The 16,207-nt window shown below is 35.8% G+C and overlaps 1 protein-coding gene across 1 annotated transcript; it reads right to left on the bottom strand.

Moving 5' to 3' along the window:
* Window positions 1-1,986: 1,986 nt before the first annotated feature.
* Window positions 1,987-16,177, bottom strand: LOC125658517 (intraflagellar transport protein 80 homolog). Its single transcript, XM_056149852.1, has 19 exons — window positions 16,094-16,177; window positions 15,486-15,715; window positions 14,412-14,522; window positions 13,889-13,957; window positions 13,459-13,568; window positions 13,107-13,196; window positions 11,492-11,629; window positions 11,203-11,327; window positions 10,921-11,094; window positions 10,477-10,551; window positions 9,717-9,880; window positions 9,322-9,386; window positions 7,409-7,544; window positions 6,697-6,844; window positions 4,852-5,023; window positions 4,189-4,278; window positions 3,487-3,659; window positions 2,864-2,987; window positions 1,987-2,386 (listed from the first exon to the last, which is right to left on the bottom strand). Exons 1-19 carry the CDS (start codon window positions 16,126-16,128, stop codon window positions 2,225-2,227), a joined length of 2,391 nt encoding a protein of 796 aa, XP_056005827.1. The 5' UTR covers window positions 16,129-16,177; the 3' UTR covers window positions 1,987-2,224.
* Between the last annotated feature and the right edge of the window lie 30 nt (window positions 16,178-16,207).

The following is a 16,207-nucleotide window of genomic DNA, read 5'->3' as shown; positions in this document are numbered from 1 at the left end:
CCCCGGGGGCCAAGATTTTAATAATTTAGAATCTGCATTATATAAGGAAGCTTTCATATAAATCTCAGTTATTCTGGCTCAGTGGTTCTTGAGAAGAAGATTTTTAAAGATTTTCCCTATATATTTGTATGTAAAACTTTGACCCCCTATTGTGGCCCCATCCGACCCCCGGGGGCCGTGATTTTAACAATTTAGAATCTGCATTATATCAGGAAGCTTTCATATAAATCTCAGCTTTTCTGGCTCAGTGGTTCTTCAGAAGTTGATTTTAAAAGATTTTTCCTATAAATTTGTATGTAAAACTTTTATGCCCCCCTTGAGGCCCCATTCAATCTCCGGGGTCCATGATTTTAACGAACTTGAATCTGCACTATATAAAAAAAAAACAACAAAAAAAAAAAACAACTTTGACCCCCTATTGTGGCCCCATCCGACCCCTGGGGGCCATGATTTTAATAATTTAGAATCTGCATTATATAAGGAAGCTTTCATATAAATCTCAGCTTTTCTGGCTCAGTGGTTCTTGAGAAGAAGATTTTTAAAGATTTTCCCTATATATTTGTATGTAAAACTTTGACCCCCTATTGTGGCCCCATCCGACCCCCGGGGGCCATGATTTTAACAATTTAGAATCTGCATTATATAAGGAAGCTTTCATATAAATCTCAGCTTTTCTGGCTCAGTGGTTCTTGAGAAGAAGATTTTTAAAGATTTTCCCTATATATTTGTATGTAAAACTTTGACCCCCTATTGTGGCCCCATCCGACCCCCGGGGGCCATGATTTTAACAATTTAGAATCTACACTACCTAATAAAGCTTATCTATAAATTTCATCTTTTCTGGCCCAGTGGTTCTTGAGAAGAAGATTTTTTAATGACCCTACCCTATTTTTACCTTTTCTTGATTATCTCCCCTTGGAAGGTGGCCTGGCCCTTTATTTTAACAATTTAGAATTCCCTTTACCTAAGGATGTTTTGTGCCAACTTTGGTTGAAATTGGCCCAGTGGTTGTTGAGAAGTTGAAAATGTGAAAAGTTTACAGACGGACGGACAGACGGACGGACGGACGCCGGAGTACGGGTGATCAGAAAAGCTCACTTGAGCTTTCAGCTCAGGTGAGCTAAAAAGTGTGGGTCTAAATATGACTAATCTTTGCCAGAGGTCTCAAGAAAATTTGCTTTATATTAATTTTCTAGGTAAAATTTTGATCCCCTATAGTGACTCCATCCTACCTTCCAGGACTATGATTCCAACAAACTTGAATCTACACTACCCGAGTTTTATGCTAACCATGGCCTTGTTGTTTTAAAAACATTGCCATATGATTCCCTATTGTGCCCCACCTTACCCCCTGTGGCCATGATTTGAATAAATTGGAATCTGCCATACCTGAGAATGCTTGCCTTTTACTACATGTATGACTAATCAAGGCCCCACAGTTCTTGAGAAAAAAAAATCTCCTACCCCTAGTAAAACTTTGCTCCTTTACTATAGTACCAAACCTACCCCTGAATCATGATTTGGACAAATTTGAAACTTCACTTGATCAGGAAGCTTTCATGCAAGTTTCATATTTCTGGTCCAATGGTTTTTTGAAATTTTAAGTAGCATCACCCTATTTTTTGCTCTTTCTAGAGTATCTCCCCTTGAAAGGGGAGCAGATTTTCATTTATTTCAACAAAATTGAATCCTTTTCACCTCGAGATACTCGGCAACAATTTGTTTGAAATCCACCCATTGATTTTGGAGAAGAGTTTATGATGACAACAACAGACAGATTTCCATCAGAAAACCTTTGAGCTAATAAAAAGATAATGCGATATTTTTTACTTTGCAAGAGAAGCTCAAATATTAATTATTTGCATATACTGACAAAATCTCTGGTATGCCTCATGCAACACAAGGAGATGAAAACATTGAGTTTAGACAATTTACTGGTGAGAATATTCTGGGTAAGTAGCAATGAAGAGAATTTAAAAGACAAAATTCATGTTCTTCTTTTAATTTTCATAATATACATACATGTATATCATTGCAGTACAACATGAAGGCAGACCTGGACGGAATAAAGAAAAATTAGTCAACATGAGAGATTGTAATCTGTCACAGCACGTAAGCACTAGCTGTACCTGTTGTCATGCTAACCGTTGATATGGAAACCAACATATAATAATAGTTAAAAAATTGATGTATCACAGACTTAGAACTAGAGATTCACAACTGGTCAGTGTCCAGAAACTTGTGACCGGCCCCTGGGTCTGTCCGACCTTTCTGGGCGATCACTAATCCCGGCTGTTGAGGGGGCGGGGGTTCTCTCTGGTCTTTCTCTCTCCTTCTGATATTCCATTTCTATCTTCGCATCAATCTTCTCCCAGTCTATTTCAATCTACAATAAGATGTGTTTGTGAAACATTCATGCCTCCATATGACCGCAAAGTACATGTAAGTATGGTCTTGTCAAAAGAAATAAATGTGAAATATGTAATCTCCATCACTAAGCATTAAACAATTATAGCCAAGGTTAGATTTTGCTGCAGATAAACAGACAGACTGACCAACCAAAAATTATATGCTTGCAAATCTCCAATAGCAGAGGCATAAAAAAATGCTCTAAAAATCAATATAGAAAATAATCATTGGAGGAAAGCATACACCTCTATCTGTTTAAAGCATAATAAAAAAAATGCATGGATAGATCATTGATAGATTAACATTTCAAAGCATAAGGAAATTGAAAACTACATGTAGGTCCAATTTGACTTTCACTCTCTAGTTTGTTTGAATTAAGGGATTGAGAAATTCCCTCACTCATACGAACTAGACAGTCAATCCATAGATAACAGAGATTACTCCTTACACTTACCCCTTCACTGTACTGCAGGAAGCGTTTGTTTTTCTCCTTTTTCTCGAATCTCTCCAGGTATCTTTGTCTGTGTCCCAGCACTGTGTCAACGTGAGTTTTGTGTTTCACAGCCAACTCTAGAGCTCTGTAAAAGAAATACCAGCACTTACTGCAAAACGATTACACACCCGCAAATCTGACAAGAGATTTCCAGACTTTACTATATCAATTGTATGTATTTAAAGTGTATATACGCTTTCACATCTGTACGCATTTCTTGCAAGTTTTACAAAGTGAAAGTAGAAAAATTTAGAACCCCACAATTTCCATCTACATTCAACATTGCTTTATCTGATTTGATTAAATGTTCTTTCATGATTTTAATGCATGTTGCTCTAAGAAATACTTCCTAACACTGAAACAGTATCTGTAGCACGTTAAAGTTGCTGACACGTTATATCGAGTTAAGTACAATTTTGTGTAAGATTTGGACCGGATCCTTTTTTAATTGAAACACACCGAAAAAACATTTTGCCGAACTTTTAATTGTTGAATGTATTGAAAACATCTCAAGAATACAGTATGTTTTTAATTTAATTCAGCTGGATTCCTATTTTGAGATACAAAACCTAGTTTATAATTACCTGTCCCAATTATAGAGATGTATATTTAACATGATAGCCCTGAAGATGAGACCGGCCGTCAGTAAGATAGCCTCTGCGTCCTGAGGACTGCCACACAGAAGCGCCATCTCAGCATTGCGAGCCTCCTTAACAGGGATGTCCTTGATGTTCACTATAAACTGCACCTTCTCCGCCTGCACACAACAAAAAATATATATTTGATTAAAAAGAAAAACAAATATACATTTGATGCGTACAATTGATTAAAAAACAAAAACAAATATACATTTCATGTGCACAATTGATTCAAAAACAACAAAAAATATAAAACATCTCATTCAACAATTTCTTCTTGGTAGTTAACATGTATTAACACCCTTGTTAATAGATAATAGGTTTAAAAAGAAGAACTTTTGTATATATGTGTATAATTTACAGTTATTAAGAAAAGTTCCACGAGGCAGGGCATATCTTCTCACAATTAGTGTCTACTAGCTCTTCTATAAAGTCCCAGTGACCTTTACCTTTGACCCCAAATCAATAAGGTTCTTTTTCCCTTGATAACAAAACTACATGTGAAGTATCAAACCAATGGAGCAAAAAACTGTAGTCTGTACAGTGCCTATAACACCTGTGTTACACATTCACATGAACAGTCCCGTGACTATATTCCCATTCACAATGAATTGCGGGGGAGGAGAGGGGGATAACCACGGAAATTACCTCCTTGATGGAAGCATAAGCAATCTCTGCCGTATTCAGCTCCTTGGCGTACGCAGACATGGCCGCCAAACAACACCATAAAACATCATCCTACGAAATAAACAGATTCCATTCAGTGCAGTGAATCAATGTCTGTTAATCTAGTAGTAATACGCCCAGATTCCATCACCAACTCTTGGTTAACAATTATCTAATATTTCTGCTACTGTCATGGATTTTACAAAAAGCTAAGAATTAGCATAAACATGTGACAACATCATTGTTTATACGCTTCGTAAATAGACTACTGAGACGAATACATCCGGGTTTTTTGTTGTTGTTTCTACAGCTGTTTGATCCCTATCACAGAAGTACATGTACATAAATTACTATTACTCTGTAACTGTCAGGCTGGCAACATCTAATTCTCAGAGAAACAAAACTAACAGCTAAACTTTAGTAAACATCCATTACACATAGCAGATTATAGACATTGTATATCTATTTAAACAACAATGTGTATCAATAAGTGCCATCTGAACTACATGTATATCATATTATTAATCTGTGTTTCATAAGAAATGATCCGTCCACATTTAAGATATTTTGCCTTATCAAATCGACAGTCGAACAGCGGGAGTTCTAAACATACAATGTAGTTATGGAGGATTCTGGGTATGTTACCTTAACGAATCGACAGAGTCGAACAGCGTCTTCCCAGCGAGAGTTCTGAACGTAGTTATGGAGAATGGCTGGATACGGAGAAATACCCGTCCCTACCAGGGAACCCTCCGCTCGACGAATGATGATGTGGTTACCAACAAAGTTCAGCAACTGAGGATTTTTACCAAACTCGCTACAATGTAATACAAGTACCAGTTTACGTAATACAAGTACCAGTTTATGTAATAGTACCAGTTTAAGTAATACACAGACTGAGAATGTTGTCGAATTAATATTCATGTTGTCAGAGACAGGTTTATAGTAGTTTGCCATCGTAAATTCAGATTCATGTAAATCTCTCAAATACAAAAATCGACAGTATTTCTTTAAAAAGATTTTCAACAAAAATTTACATTTGTTCATTCAATCATAGATCTAATCATATTACAGATTTTATATTTTAAGAATAGTCTAAAACAATTTCTGATGGGGAAAAACAAATCAAAATCAAAATGTATATAATTTTTATCCTACATGTGTCATGCAAAGCAATTTCTAAACATGATGGAATTAAAACTATCAACTTAAATATGTATCCAGTAGGGAAAAAAAACTATAAGCAAATAAATAAAACTTGTCATTACAGACTGACTTATAAATATAAAAATCAAACTCTGAAAATTATACAGCAAGCTACATAAAAGTATATCCTGCTACTCTTTACTACACTGGTAAAATTGCAACATATGTTAAACATATGATTAACATGTTTTCAAACATATGTTAATCATATAAAAGGAGCACTTAAAGGTCAACGTGTTTTCAAACATATGTTTAACATATGTTAAACATATAAATTTTTCACCTTGTGTTAATCATATGTTTGGAGTTTGCAGTATGTTCAACATATGTTTCAAACATACGTTAAACATATGTTCAAAACATATGTTCGCCATATGATGATAAAATCATATGTATAACATATGTTTAACATATGAATATCCAAACATATGTTAAACATATGTTGCAATTTTACCTGTGTATACCAATAAAGATTCAATAAATCTGAGCTAGATTCAGTCAATGCCCCGATATATCCTCATGCGTTGAGTTTTACAGTGAAATGCTCATGTTTTTCAAAGTTTACATTGCAATGTTTGTGTTACATTTTTACTTTTAATTTTATGTGATCCTTGTATGACGTGATGTATTACAGGATAACAGAACTTGTACAGTGTCCATCATAACTGGTTTGAAAAATGTCATAATTGAATCCGTACTGAAAACATGAAGAGGGCTCTACAATGTTCATCATGTGTCCCTGTTTATTAAGCCATGGCCAAATATTATATTTCAAAACTGTAACCAAATATTCTATATCAATACATATATATATATATATATTATCAAACAATCCCATGATAGCCCAGATTATCATTAGGAAAGTTATACCAGGAACCACAGAGACAATTTAGTTATAAATAGAAAATTGTTTCCAGTCACCGAGTGCCTTACAAATGCAGAAAACTGGGCCCACAGTTCCTGATGTGTTGGATATTGAGAAGAGGAACAGTTTATAAAAACTGTGTTCATGAGACCCTCCTATATATAAATGAGCAGCTACAGAACTAAGAATTAAGTGATAGGCAACTGCGTGTGAAAAAACTTACCTTTTACTAATGACGAATAAATGCAAACATTAACACAGGGTTAGCATTGAATGTATAAATACACAGTAACCAGATTACACGTATAACCAGATTACATGATGGAACTTTTTCTGTATTAGACAAACAATCTGAGAACTTTTTCTGTATTAGACAAACAATCTGAGAACTTTTTCTTTATCAGCTGAGATGGCCCTACCTTGCTTCCTTTTCAAACACCGTCCTGCTAGCCAAGTCTCGGTCGACGTAAATTGTGTTGGGGTAGTACCAGACGGTAAACTTTCCGTCTGCCAGAGCCGCTAACATGTTGGCAGCATCATTCCAGCACAGCGACTGGATCATGTTTCCTGTAACAAAACCAACCATAGTTAAACAAGTAGTCTCAAAACATGAAACCAACCCAAGTTACACAAGGCAGGGCATACTCCCTCACTATGAGTGTTTACAAGCTTTTGCTATGAAGTCCCATTGTGACCTTGACCTTTGTATCCCAAACTCAATAGATTTCTTCCTCTCTATGAAGTCCAGTAATGACCTTGACCTATTGGCCCCGAAATCAGTAGTGTTCTTCCTCTCTTGATAACAAAGCTTCCTGTGAAGCATCGAGTCAATCGAGCAAAAATTGTGGTCTGTGGAGTGTCTACAAGCTCAGTGTTACACACGCATTCATAAACATCCCATTATGACACACACACCCCCCCCCCCTCTTGCAATGAAGTGCTGTTCTTATTGAATAGTTTGAATTGAAGAATAGCAGTTCTTGTTGTGACTTAAAACATCTAACAATTGAAATGAAATCATTTGTTTCTCAGTGTGTGCAGAAAAATCCCTAAACTATGATGTGGAAATCTCACAACCTCTTCAAATTCAGTCTTTCATACTCAAAACCAGAATAATTCAAATCTGCTTACCTAGCTTATTGGACTTCCTCTCTGTACCAAACACCCGGACTGAGGTTAGATAAAGGTCACGATTCTTGTCTATAATGGCCAGTCTTCTTTCTGTGGCGGGCCCACACTGGTCCAAGGCTATTTCCATTACCTCCAGCTGTGGAAACAATACAATAATTACAATTCTGATATCAGATTTGGCCAGGCAGCAAACACATAATTATCTGTTATGTTATCAAACCCATGACTGCACTGAGAATCATTTTCTTAATGATCTTATTTTTGTTTACATATTAAGTATACATCAACAAAACAAAGTATTAACTGCAGATATGTGGGAAATTTGAGGTAAAGAAATGAATCACTGCGATATTGCATCACAAGGATATAGACCAAACAAGAGCTCAGCAAGGCAGGGCATATCCCCTCGCAATGAGTATCTCAGGGCTTTCAAAAGTAGCCGGTAGCCGGCGGATTTCCGCCGCCTATAGTAACATTAGGTGCCGGCTACTTTAGTGACAAAAATGTATGTCCAATGAAAAAAACTTTTATAAAACTTTAAACATCTTCCAAACTTTAGTAGACTCAGAAATCGCGGCCGTATCAACCAGGATGTAAAAATGTGTTTACTTGCGCTAAATTTAGTTCAGGTAAATACCGGCACCTGATTGGTCGTCTGTTGGTGTAGAAAATAATACGTCAATTGCAATAGTCGGAAAGCCTCGGATTTACCCAATTCGTGACAACACAGACGAGAAGTTCCGAAAGATAACAACAAGTCCTGAACGTAAAAATCAATGATGTTGACGGAATGAAGAGAACAAATACCCTGTTCAGTTTCGGTTTAAAAAGGCCAGAAGTGAAAGTGACACGAGTATAATATCAATCAACAATTTTAAAGCGAAAACAGAATTTAATCAGGAAAGATTTCAGACTTGCTATTCTTTTTAATTTGCAAATGCCCATGTGGTATTAAATAAAAACGAAAGTAGAATTTTTCAGCACAAATTCGCTATGTTACCAACAAATCTGTAGCTGTTAACTTGAATTTGTGGAAAAATAAAATTATAGGTCATTTAAATGTTATATACTTATTAATTTGTAATAAAGATTGTTTGGGTTTTATTAAAAAAAATATTGGGGTGAGCAAAACATGCAGTTTAGTTCATTTCAACAATACTTTCTGCATGTAGAAACTTTCTTACAAAACAATTCAGTCTTATAAACTTCCAGTACAAATATAGAAATAAAAGTGAAAGTTTCTGTTCAAGCAAAGACACTTAAAAATTAATTGATACAGCATTGCAAAAAATAATTACATGTAGTTATCTTGATGCACTTTATTTTTCATTTTGCATCAAAATTGGTACTTTGCAATGTTGAATTTTTTAAGTCTTTGCATGAACAGAAAATTTCACATATGAAACAATAAATTCATGGCAAAAGTAAAAATTTCAGGCAAAAAAATGACAATTTCAAAGCTGCATTTAAGTGCCAGGAAACCGCCAGAATGCAGGATTTTGCGTCATTTACCCCAGAGCTTCTGGGGGCCTTGAGCGGCCCCCAGACCCCCGGCCGTAAGGGCGCCAAGCATTGGATCGCCTTCTACTTTTTCATTTCAGCCTCCTACTTTTAAATTTGTTGAAAGCCCTGGTATCTACAAGCTTTTTCTACGAAGTCCCATAATGACCTTGACTTTTGACTCCAAAATCAATAGGGCTCTACTCTCTAATTAAAAAAAAACTACACATGAAGTACGAAATCTGTAGAGCATAAAATGTGGTCTGTAGAGTGTCTACACACTCAGTGTTACACACATCCACTAAACGACACCTGAATGAGCCCATTACTACATGTATATCCTCTCTCACACTGAACTGCGAGGAGATATTAAATGTAAAACAAGACAAGAATTCCAGAACTTGTAGGTGTACCTTGTGTGTGATTGGTTTCCCATCTCCCAGTGGTTTTCCATTTTGGGCATCAAAGACATAGATAACTACAAAAGCAAAGAAAGAGACATATTTACACTCACCTTCAATAAAAAAAAATTAAACATGTTAAATGTAATGTCTCTCTGAACAGTAAAATGCCATTTTCTTTCAACAGTGTAAGTTTCAAAATGAAGTTCATATCTTGTATGAGGTCAATATGTCCCTTACATTGGTCAAATCTCTAGGTTAAATAAAATTATAGAGTCAAATAATGGTCATATCTCTAGGCTAAACGAAATTAAAGAGGTCAAATCTTTAGGCTAAATGAAATTCTAGTGGTCAAATCTGTTGGCTAAATAAGATTACATAGGTCGAATGTCCAGACTCCACACTACCTTTCTCGTCTGTTTTGTCCCTTATGGCCACTGTGTCATTGCTGAGAGCAACCGTCTGATAATTCAAAATGTCTGCCCGCATTCCCGGATACTTGGGAGAGCACACCAATCGACCATCATAGGAGTAGATGTAAACATTAGAACTGTCCACGAGCATGAAGTGTCTGAAAAAAGTTGTAAACATTAGGCCAATTCAACTTAATTAGTAGATTACCATCCTGGGTCAACAAAAAGTATGGGGCGGGTGGGAGGATTTTATTTTTTAAATTTTATTTTCTGAGAAAAATATTAAAAACAAACGATTTTTTTCCCCCAACAGATCCGCATCATTTAATGGCAGATGGATATCAATCTATGCTATTTTCATACACTAATTCAAGGTTAAGCTATAATTTAAGGATATAACAGAAATATACCTAACTTCTTCAAGATTTATGTCTGTAAGAACACAAGAAATTAAGAAAACCATATAAATCTACTTTCTTCACATGAATTTTCACGTTCCTATACCGGAAATGTAAACAAGAAGTGTAAATACCGGAGTCGGACATGAAAATATTCCGAAAATCGCAAGTTTCGCAAAATAAATAAATTCGGAGCAGGCCATTTTTTGAGGGGTGGGCGGGGATGATAATCTATCAATTAAGTTGAATTGGTCTTAGAACTGTCCACGAGCATGAAGTGTCTGAAAAAATCATATGTACAAAATATACGTCAAATTATGAAAACCTTTTCTATCTAGATAATAAGAGGTAATTACTTCTCTGCTTGAAGAATCAATGAAATGTTGCCCTCCTTCATATCGAATATCATCGGCGTATTCCAGTTCTTGGTACTGAAAAGTAAAAAAATAAAAGGATTGATTTTGCTGTATTGTTGATAAATCTTTTCCTTACGACAAACAACTTCAATGATATCAACGACATCAACAAACAATTTGAAAGGCATCAACGACATCAATCTTTTCTTCATGACAAACAACAACTTCAAAGGTATCAACGACAAAGACATATCTGAGGTAAGCAAATCTTCAGACTGAATTTTTGAAAATATTTCAAATAATAAAATCCACATGTTATAAACTCCCAAGTTAGATCAATGCACTCAAAATCTGATGACCCAAAACAGATCAACAGACTGAGAGATTCATTAACAGTTGAGATTTATTAACGATTATAACTAATTAATTGATTGAAATACACACTTGTAGATATAACACTGTGATGCGGTGGCGACTACGAGATGATTGAAACACAGAGAAACTTTGATCACTCGGTCCCTAAAGTCCAGCTTTTCTACCGCTTCATTCATAACGTTCCTAACATGGATCTGTTTGCCGCCCACCACAACTGCCTCAAAGTTCCTCCATTCTAGTCTCCTGTGAATAAAAAAAACCAAGATTTTACCAGTTCATGGTATATCTTACTGCTAAATCAGTATCATTCCTCCCACAGTAGGTCATACTAACGTGTTTGTAAGGACTTACTTTTCAATGACATGAGCTATCAGCACCTGACCATTTCCACAAGCACCTGCCACTTGCGTTCCATCACTGGACCAGGCCAGCTTGAATAAGCTACCTGTGTTGGGTTTCTCAAGGGAATAGGACCACTGAAGTAATTAAAAACAAGCTACAATCAATACTCCCTAAGACATCCGAGAAGTACCGATATTATTCAAAATAAAGACACTTATTATTTCTTCTCGGATTTTACTGTTTGGCACCATTTCAGAAATTGAAATGTTTCATGTAGAACCGGAGGTCCAGTGCTTACCCCAGCTTGATCGCAGAGTCGGAGCGTGTTGAATGAGCCGACAGCAAACAGTTCACCGTTCGGTGTCCATGCCACAGAGGTGATGGGGTAATCATGGACAGAACTGCTGTACATAATGCGACCATACGTGTCCCATACCTTTATTACAAAAAGAAAAAAGTCATCAAGTATGGCCAAAATATAGCGATGTGACTTTTATTTTGAATATTGAATTTTACCTTTGAATAATTTCTGTGATATTTCTTCTAAGAAGATTTAAATACAATAGTTGAAATGTATCAATAAGAGCAAGTGTATGTAGTTACTGCACATATTTAAATGAAGTATATAAATAGAAGTTTAGGAATTCTTCTGTACTGTTCCCATCATTTCACAAATGACCCTGTCTTAAAGAAATGTCTTTCTAGACCACCACTCTTCTAGATTGATCAATATACATGTACATGTAGCATTGATGGTATCTAAAATGATAGGCATTACAGTAAAACACGCTGAAAATGAACATGCTTATAACGAATTCTCCCCAATTGTGAAGCGATATTTATTCCCCTATGAGGACCTTAATGGATATAAGGAAATGGCACTGGAGGTTTACTTAAACAGTGTTTTACTGTATAATGAAGTTCAGTTATAATGAACTGTTTTTCGCTGGCCCTGGAGGTTTGTTAAAACAGTGTTTTACTGTATAATGAAGTTTGGTTATAAGGCATTGTTTTTCACTGGCTCTGGAGGTTTTCTATATCCATGTTTGACTATGTATAATTAGCTGCAATAATGTAGCCCTCTCTGATTTTTTTTTTTTTTTAGGGAGAGGGCTACAACTCCTTAGGATCTCGTAAAGGTGCAAATGCAGGAGTGATTCACTCCCGCAACATTTGCGCTCATTCTAAACATTTCCTGACTTTCTTTACGTAAATAAAATGATATTCTATGTTTCTTAGTCAATATATAAGTTTACAACCTGCAACTTAAGATTTGTGAGGCTCTATTCTACCGTTTTCAACAATTTCGATAAATTTCTCGATTCATATTTGTGCGCCATGTTTGATGTACTGAAGTTTCAACTTCCGATTGTCAAGTCATTTGCATATGCCATATAAGGTAGTAGTTACATCAATGGACAAGTATGGAGGCGAAAGCTATTTCGTCGGTATTGAAAAGGTTTGAATTTAATATCAAGTTAAAAACCGAACAGCAGAGTGTAAATTCTTTCTGCAACAATATGATTTTCCTTTCTTTGTCGAAGTGGCTCGAGTAACTACATTTTCGCGCCGATTGTCAACATTTAGGTTTTTCATTAGATCCACCTACGAGATCTCGCGATAACAAGCATGGCGGAGCAGACGAGGAATTTTGCATGCTGTACATTATATTTAATGAAAAACACCTTTATTTGACATGCCCGAGCACAAAGTTGGTACTCCTTTTGGTGTAAACAACATTTGGAACTAATACACAGATTTTATTATCGGTTATTCATAAAATTATTTTGCACCATTACGGAGATCCTATGGAATTGTAGCCCTATCCCGAAAACGTCAGAATAAAAAAAATTGGATAGGGCTACATTATTGCAGCTAATGTATAATGTGTGTTTCACTGTACTGTGACAAACCTTGTAACGACAATCCTCTCCCCCAGACAGAATGAGATTATTTACTGGGTTCCAATCCACGTTCAATATCACACCATCATGAGCTTTCCACTGAAAAAAAAATTATTTAATTCTGTTACCAAAATCAACGGGAAATAAACCGTACCTCTAGAAAAGAATTTGATCAAACTCCAAAGTCTGATAACCAAATTCAATACACATGTACATATTTTTTTTTTATTTCACTTTTCTTTTATATCCATTTTTGGGGGGCATTGAATACAACTAATTGTGATTACTATGTGCTGATATACTAACCAGCTAGTGAACTTACCATTTGGCATTATAGACTGGAGTGATTTAATGAACTTACCATGGTGGGTTTGGCGTTAGCCTGGAGTGATTTGATTACTAGTTGTCTGCCATTTGTAAACAAAACCTGGTCTGAATCTGGGCCCCATGCCACTCCGTACACTGTGTTACCTACAAAGAATAAATGAACGGGTTACATGACAACACCTCAGCTTAATCACATCACAACACCTCAGCTTCATCACATCACAACACCTCAGCTTCATCACATCACAACACCTCAGCTTAATCACATCACAACACCTCAGCTTAATCACATCACAACACCTCAGCTTAATCACATCACAACACCTCAGCTTAATCACATCCCAACACCTCAGCTTAATCACATCACAACACCTCAGCTTAATGGTATGCATTGTTTACTACAAGGATGTACATATGTATAAATCTATCTCTTCTATTAATTGAATGAAACAAAATCCACTTACTGTTTTGTGTCAATGTAGACCTCAACATTCCACTCCTGGACCAGATTTTCACTTGTCCATCTTCACCCGCTAATCAAGAAAAGAAAAAACAAATCACACATCAAACAATGGCCCATTGTATGATCGCAAATTTTGACTCAGATGAATTGAAAAATGATTAAGTATCATTTCAGATTCACATCAAACCATTTATTCCTACTTATCTCCAAATTTACAGTAAATAATTCTGAATGCATTCATTTAAATATGTCATCAGTCTACTTCACTGAACTGAAATTCAACTGACCACCTATTATTTTCGATATATCCAAAGTTTAAAATAAAGCAAATAGCTATTAAATAATTTGTATAATTTTAAACACTGTGTGCACAAAATATAACACATCACTAGTCATTATTCTAACATAATACATTACTCTAAATAAATCATATTTGAATAATTTCTCTATCAAAATAAAAGTTTTTCTGATTTGAAATTGTTGGGGTTTGGAATATTCATCCTGGATGTTTTGTATATACTAACCAGTAACCAGAGCTGAGCCGTCCCAGCTCCAGCGACCAGACAGAACTGCCCCCTTGTGGGCATCTATGCTCTTCTCTACTCTCCCGGACTTGCTAATCAAATGTAACTTTCCTGTCAAGAAAAATATTAAATAATAAAACATGAGGTATATATTTCTAGAAGTATTCCTGCACGTATAGATGATATTTAATCATAAGAAAAACGACGTTTGAGAATAACAGTAGTAATCCAGAAGAAAAATAAATTCACACTAGGTCCGACTGGAAAATATATATGGTCTAAAGAAGTCTTCCTTGTGTAAAATGATATATCAAAATTTCGCACATTATCACCAGTGTGAAACTGAATTACCCATGGGAGACAGCCATATGAGATTTTTTTTTTGTCTCACACTGCTGCGACGTCATATATTTTCTATGATTTATGTTACACAGTGAAGAAAATATTTTTATTGTTTTTTTAGAATTTCATTTTGATATAGCTTTCAGGTGGACAGCCTTGGGTTTTTTAGTTTACCCATGCATTTAGTGTAAAACATTTTCGGATATGCTCTTTCTGGCTGTTTTTCCATTTAATTTGAAATGCAAGATTTCAATAATTTTGAATTCTCTTGATGCTCTTGAATTTATGCACTAAACTGTTGGTAAAATGTGAGAAAAATAATCCTTTATTATTTACTCGCGTGGGATTGGAAAATTCCACCTCTGGAACAAGATTCGCTGTCTAGGCAAAGCCTTGCCCTTGACTGCGAATCTTGTCCCCTCGGTGGAATTTCCCTATCCCACACTCGTACTATTCTATTAATACTTTAATAGTCCTGTATGTCTTAGTCATTGTATTGGAAGTGTAATTCATCTCGTCTACAATATGCTACAACTGTATTGCATTGTAGCATGTTGTACAGGAGTGGAGATTCCTAATTACAAGTCTAACTTTAATCAGATTACTGAAAAGTCTGGCATACATTGGTAATCACTGGCTAAACAGAAAGCTTGGGTCTTCTCAGCAACAAAAATTTAAGGCATATATATGACTGTGTAAACAAAGCCGTAGCGTCAGAAATATGGACTGTACCATCTGTTGATGTGAGAACAAAGAGGTCTGATCCCTTTTTTCCTGCCCCGCCCCCGACAGCAGATTTGGGAAACCAGTGCATGTCTGTGGGGAACACATCATCTGGTAGTTTGACTAGTGTAGTTGTCTCATTAGAATTCAGATTCCACTTAAGGACCAGATGGTCGTCTGCTCCGGAGTAACATTCTTCTGGTGTGGTCCAGCCGACACAGCTAACCAGTTCTGAATGTGTTCTGAGTTAAGGAATTTGTCTCAATAATAAATACAAAACTGCAATAACAAAATCATGAAAATATATACAAACCAAATCAGTGGGGATAATTGCATGAATTGATGAAAGTAGACTCTGTACAGGAATACTTTGTAACAAATACAGAGAATAGAATCGATAATTTCCGAATAAGGGCCCCTTCATCATCAGATCACAAACGACCGACTGCATTACAAATACTGAAATATTAAATAGTAGCCCAGTTTTTAATAAAAGTGCGATCGACAACATAATCTGATAATAACTACAGAGTGCTGTCCTGATTCTTTGTGTGACAGAAACCTCCATTAACTTCCTTATTATTCTTCATTTGTACCAATGCTCATAAAGGATATGTTTAGCCTCCTTCTGTAATGAAGTTTTCAATCTCATTTTTCACATCAAAACATTCACCGTATGGAATTCCGCATCTACGCATGCGCACAGCGTAAATCTGTTGCATTGTGGGATG

This window comes from Ostrea edulis, chromosome 9 (assembly GCF_947568905.1).
Source record: "Ostrea edulis chromosome 9, xbOstEdul1.1, whole genome shotgun sequence".
In the NCBI taxonomy this organism is placed as follows: domain Eukaryota; kingdom Metazoa; phylum Mollusca; class Bivalvia; order Ostreida; family Ostreidae; genus Ostrea; species Ostrea edulis.
This window is presented reverse-complemented; position numbering and strand designations above follow the sequence as displayed.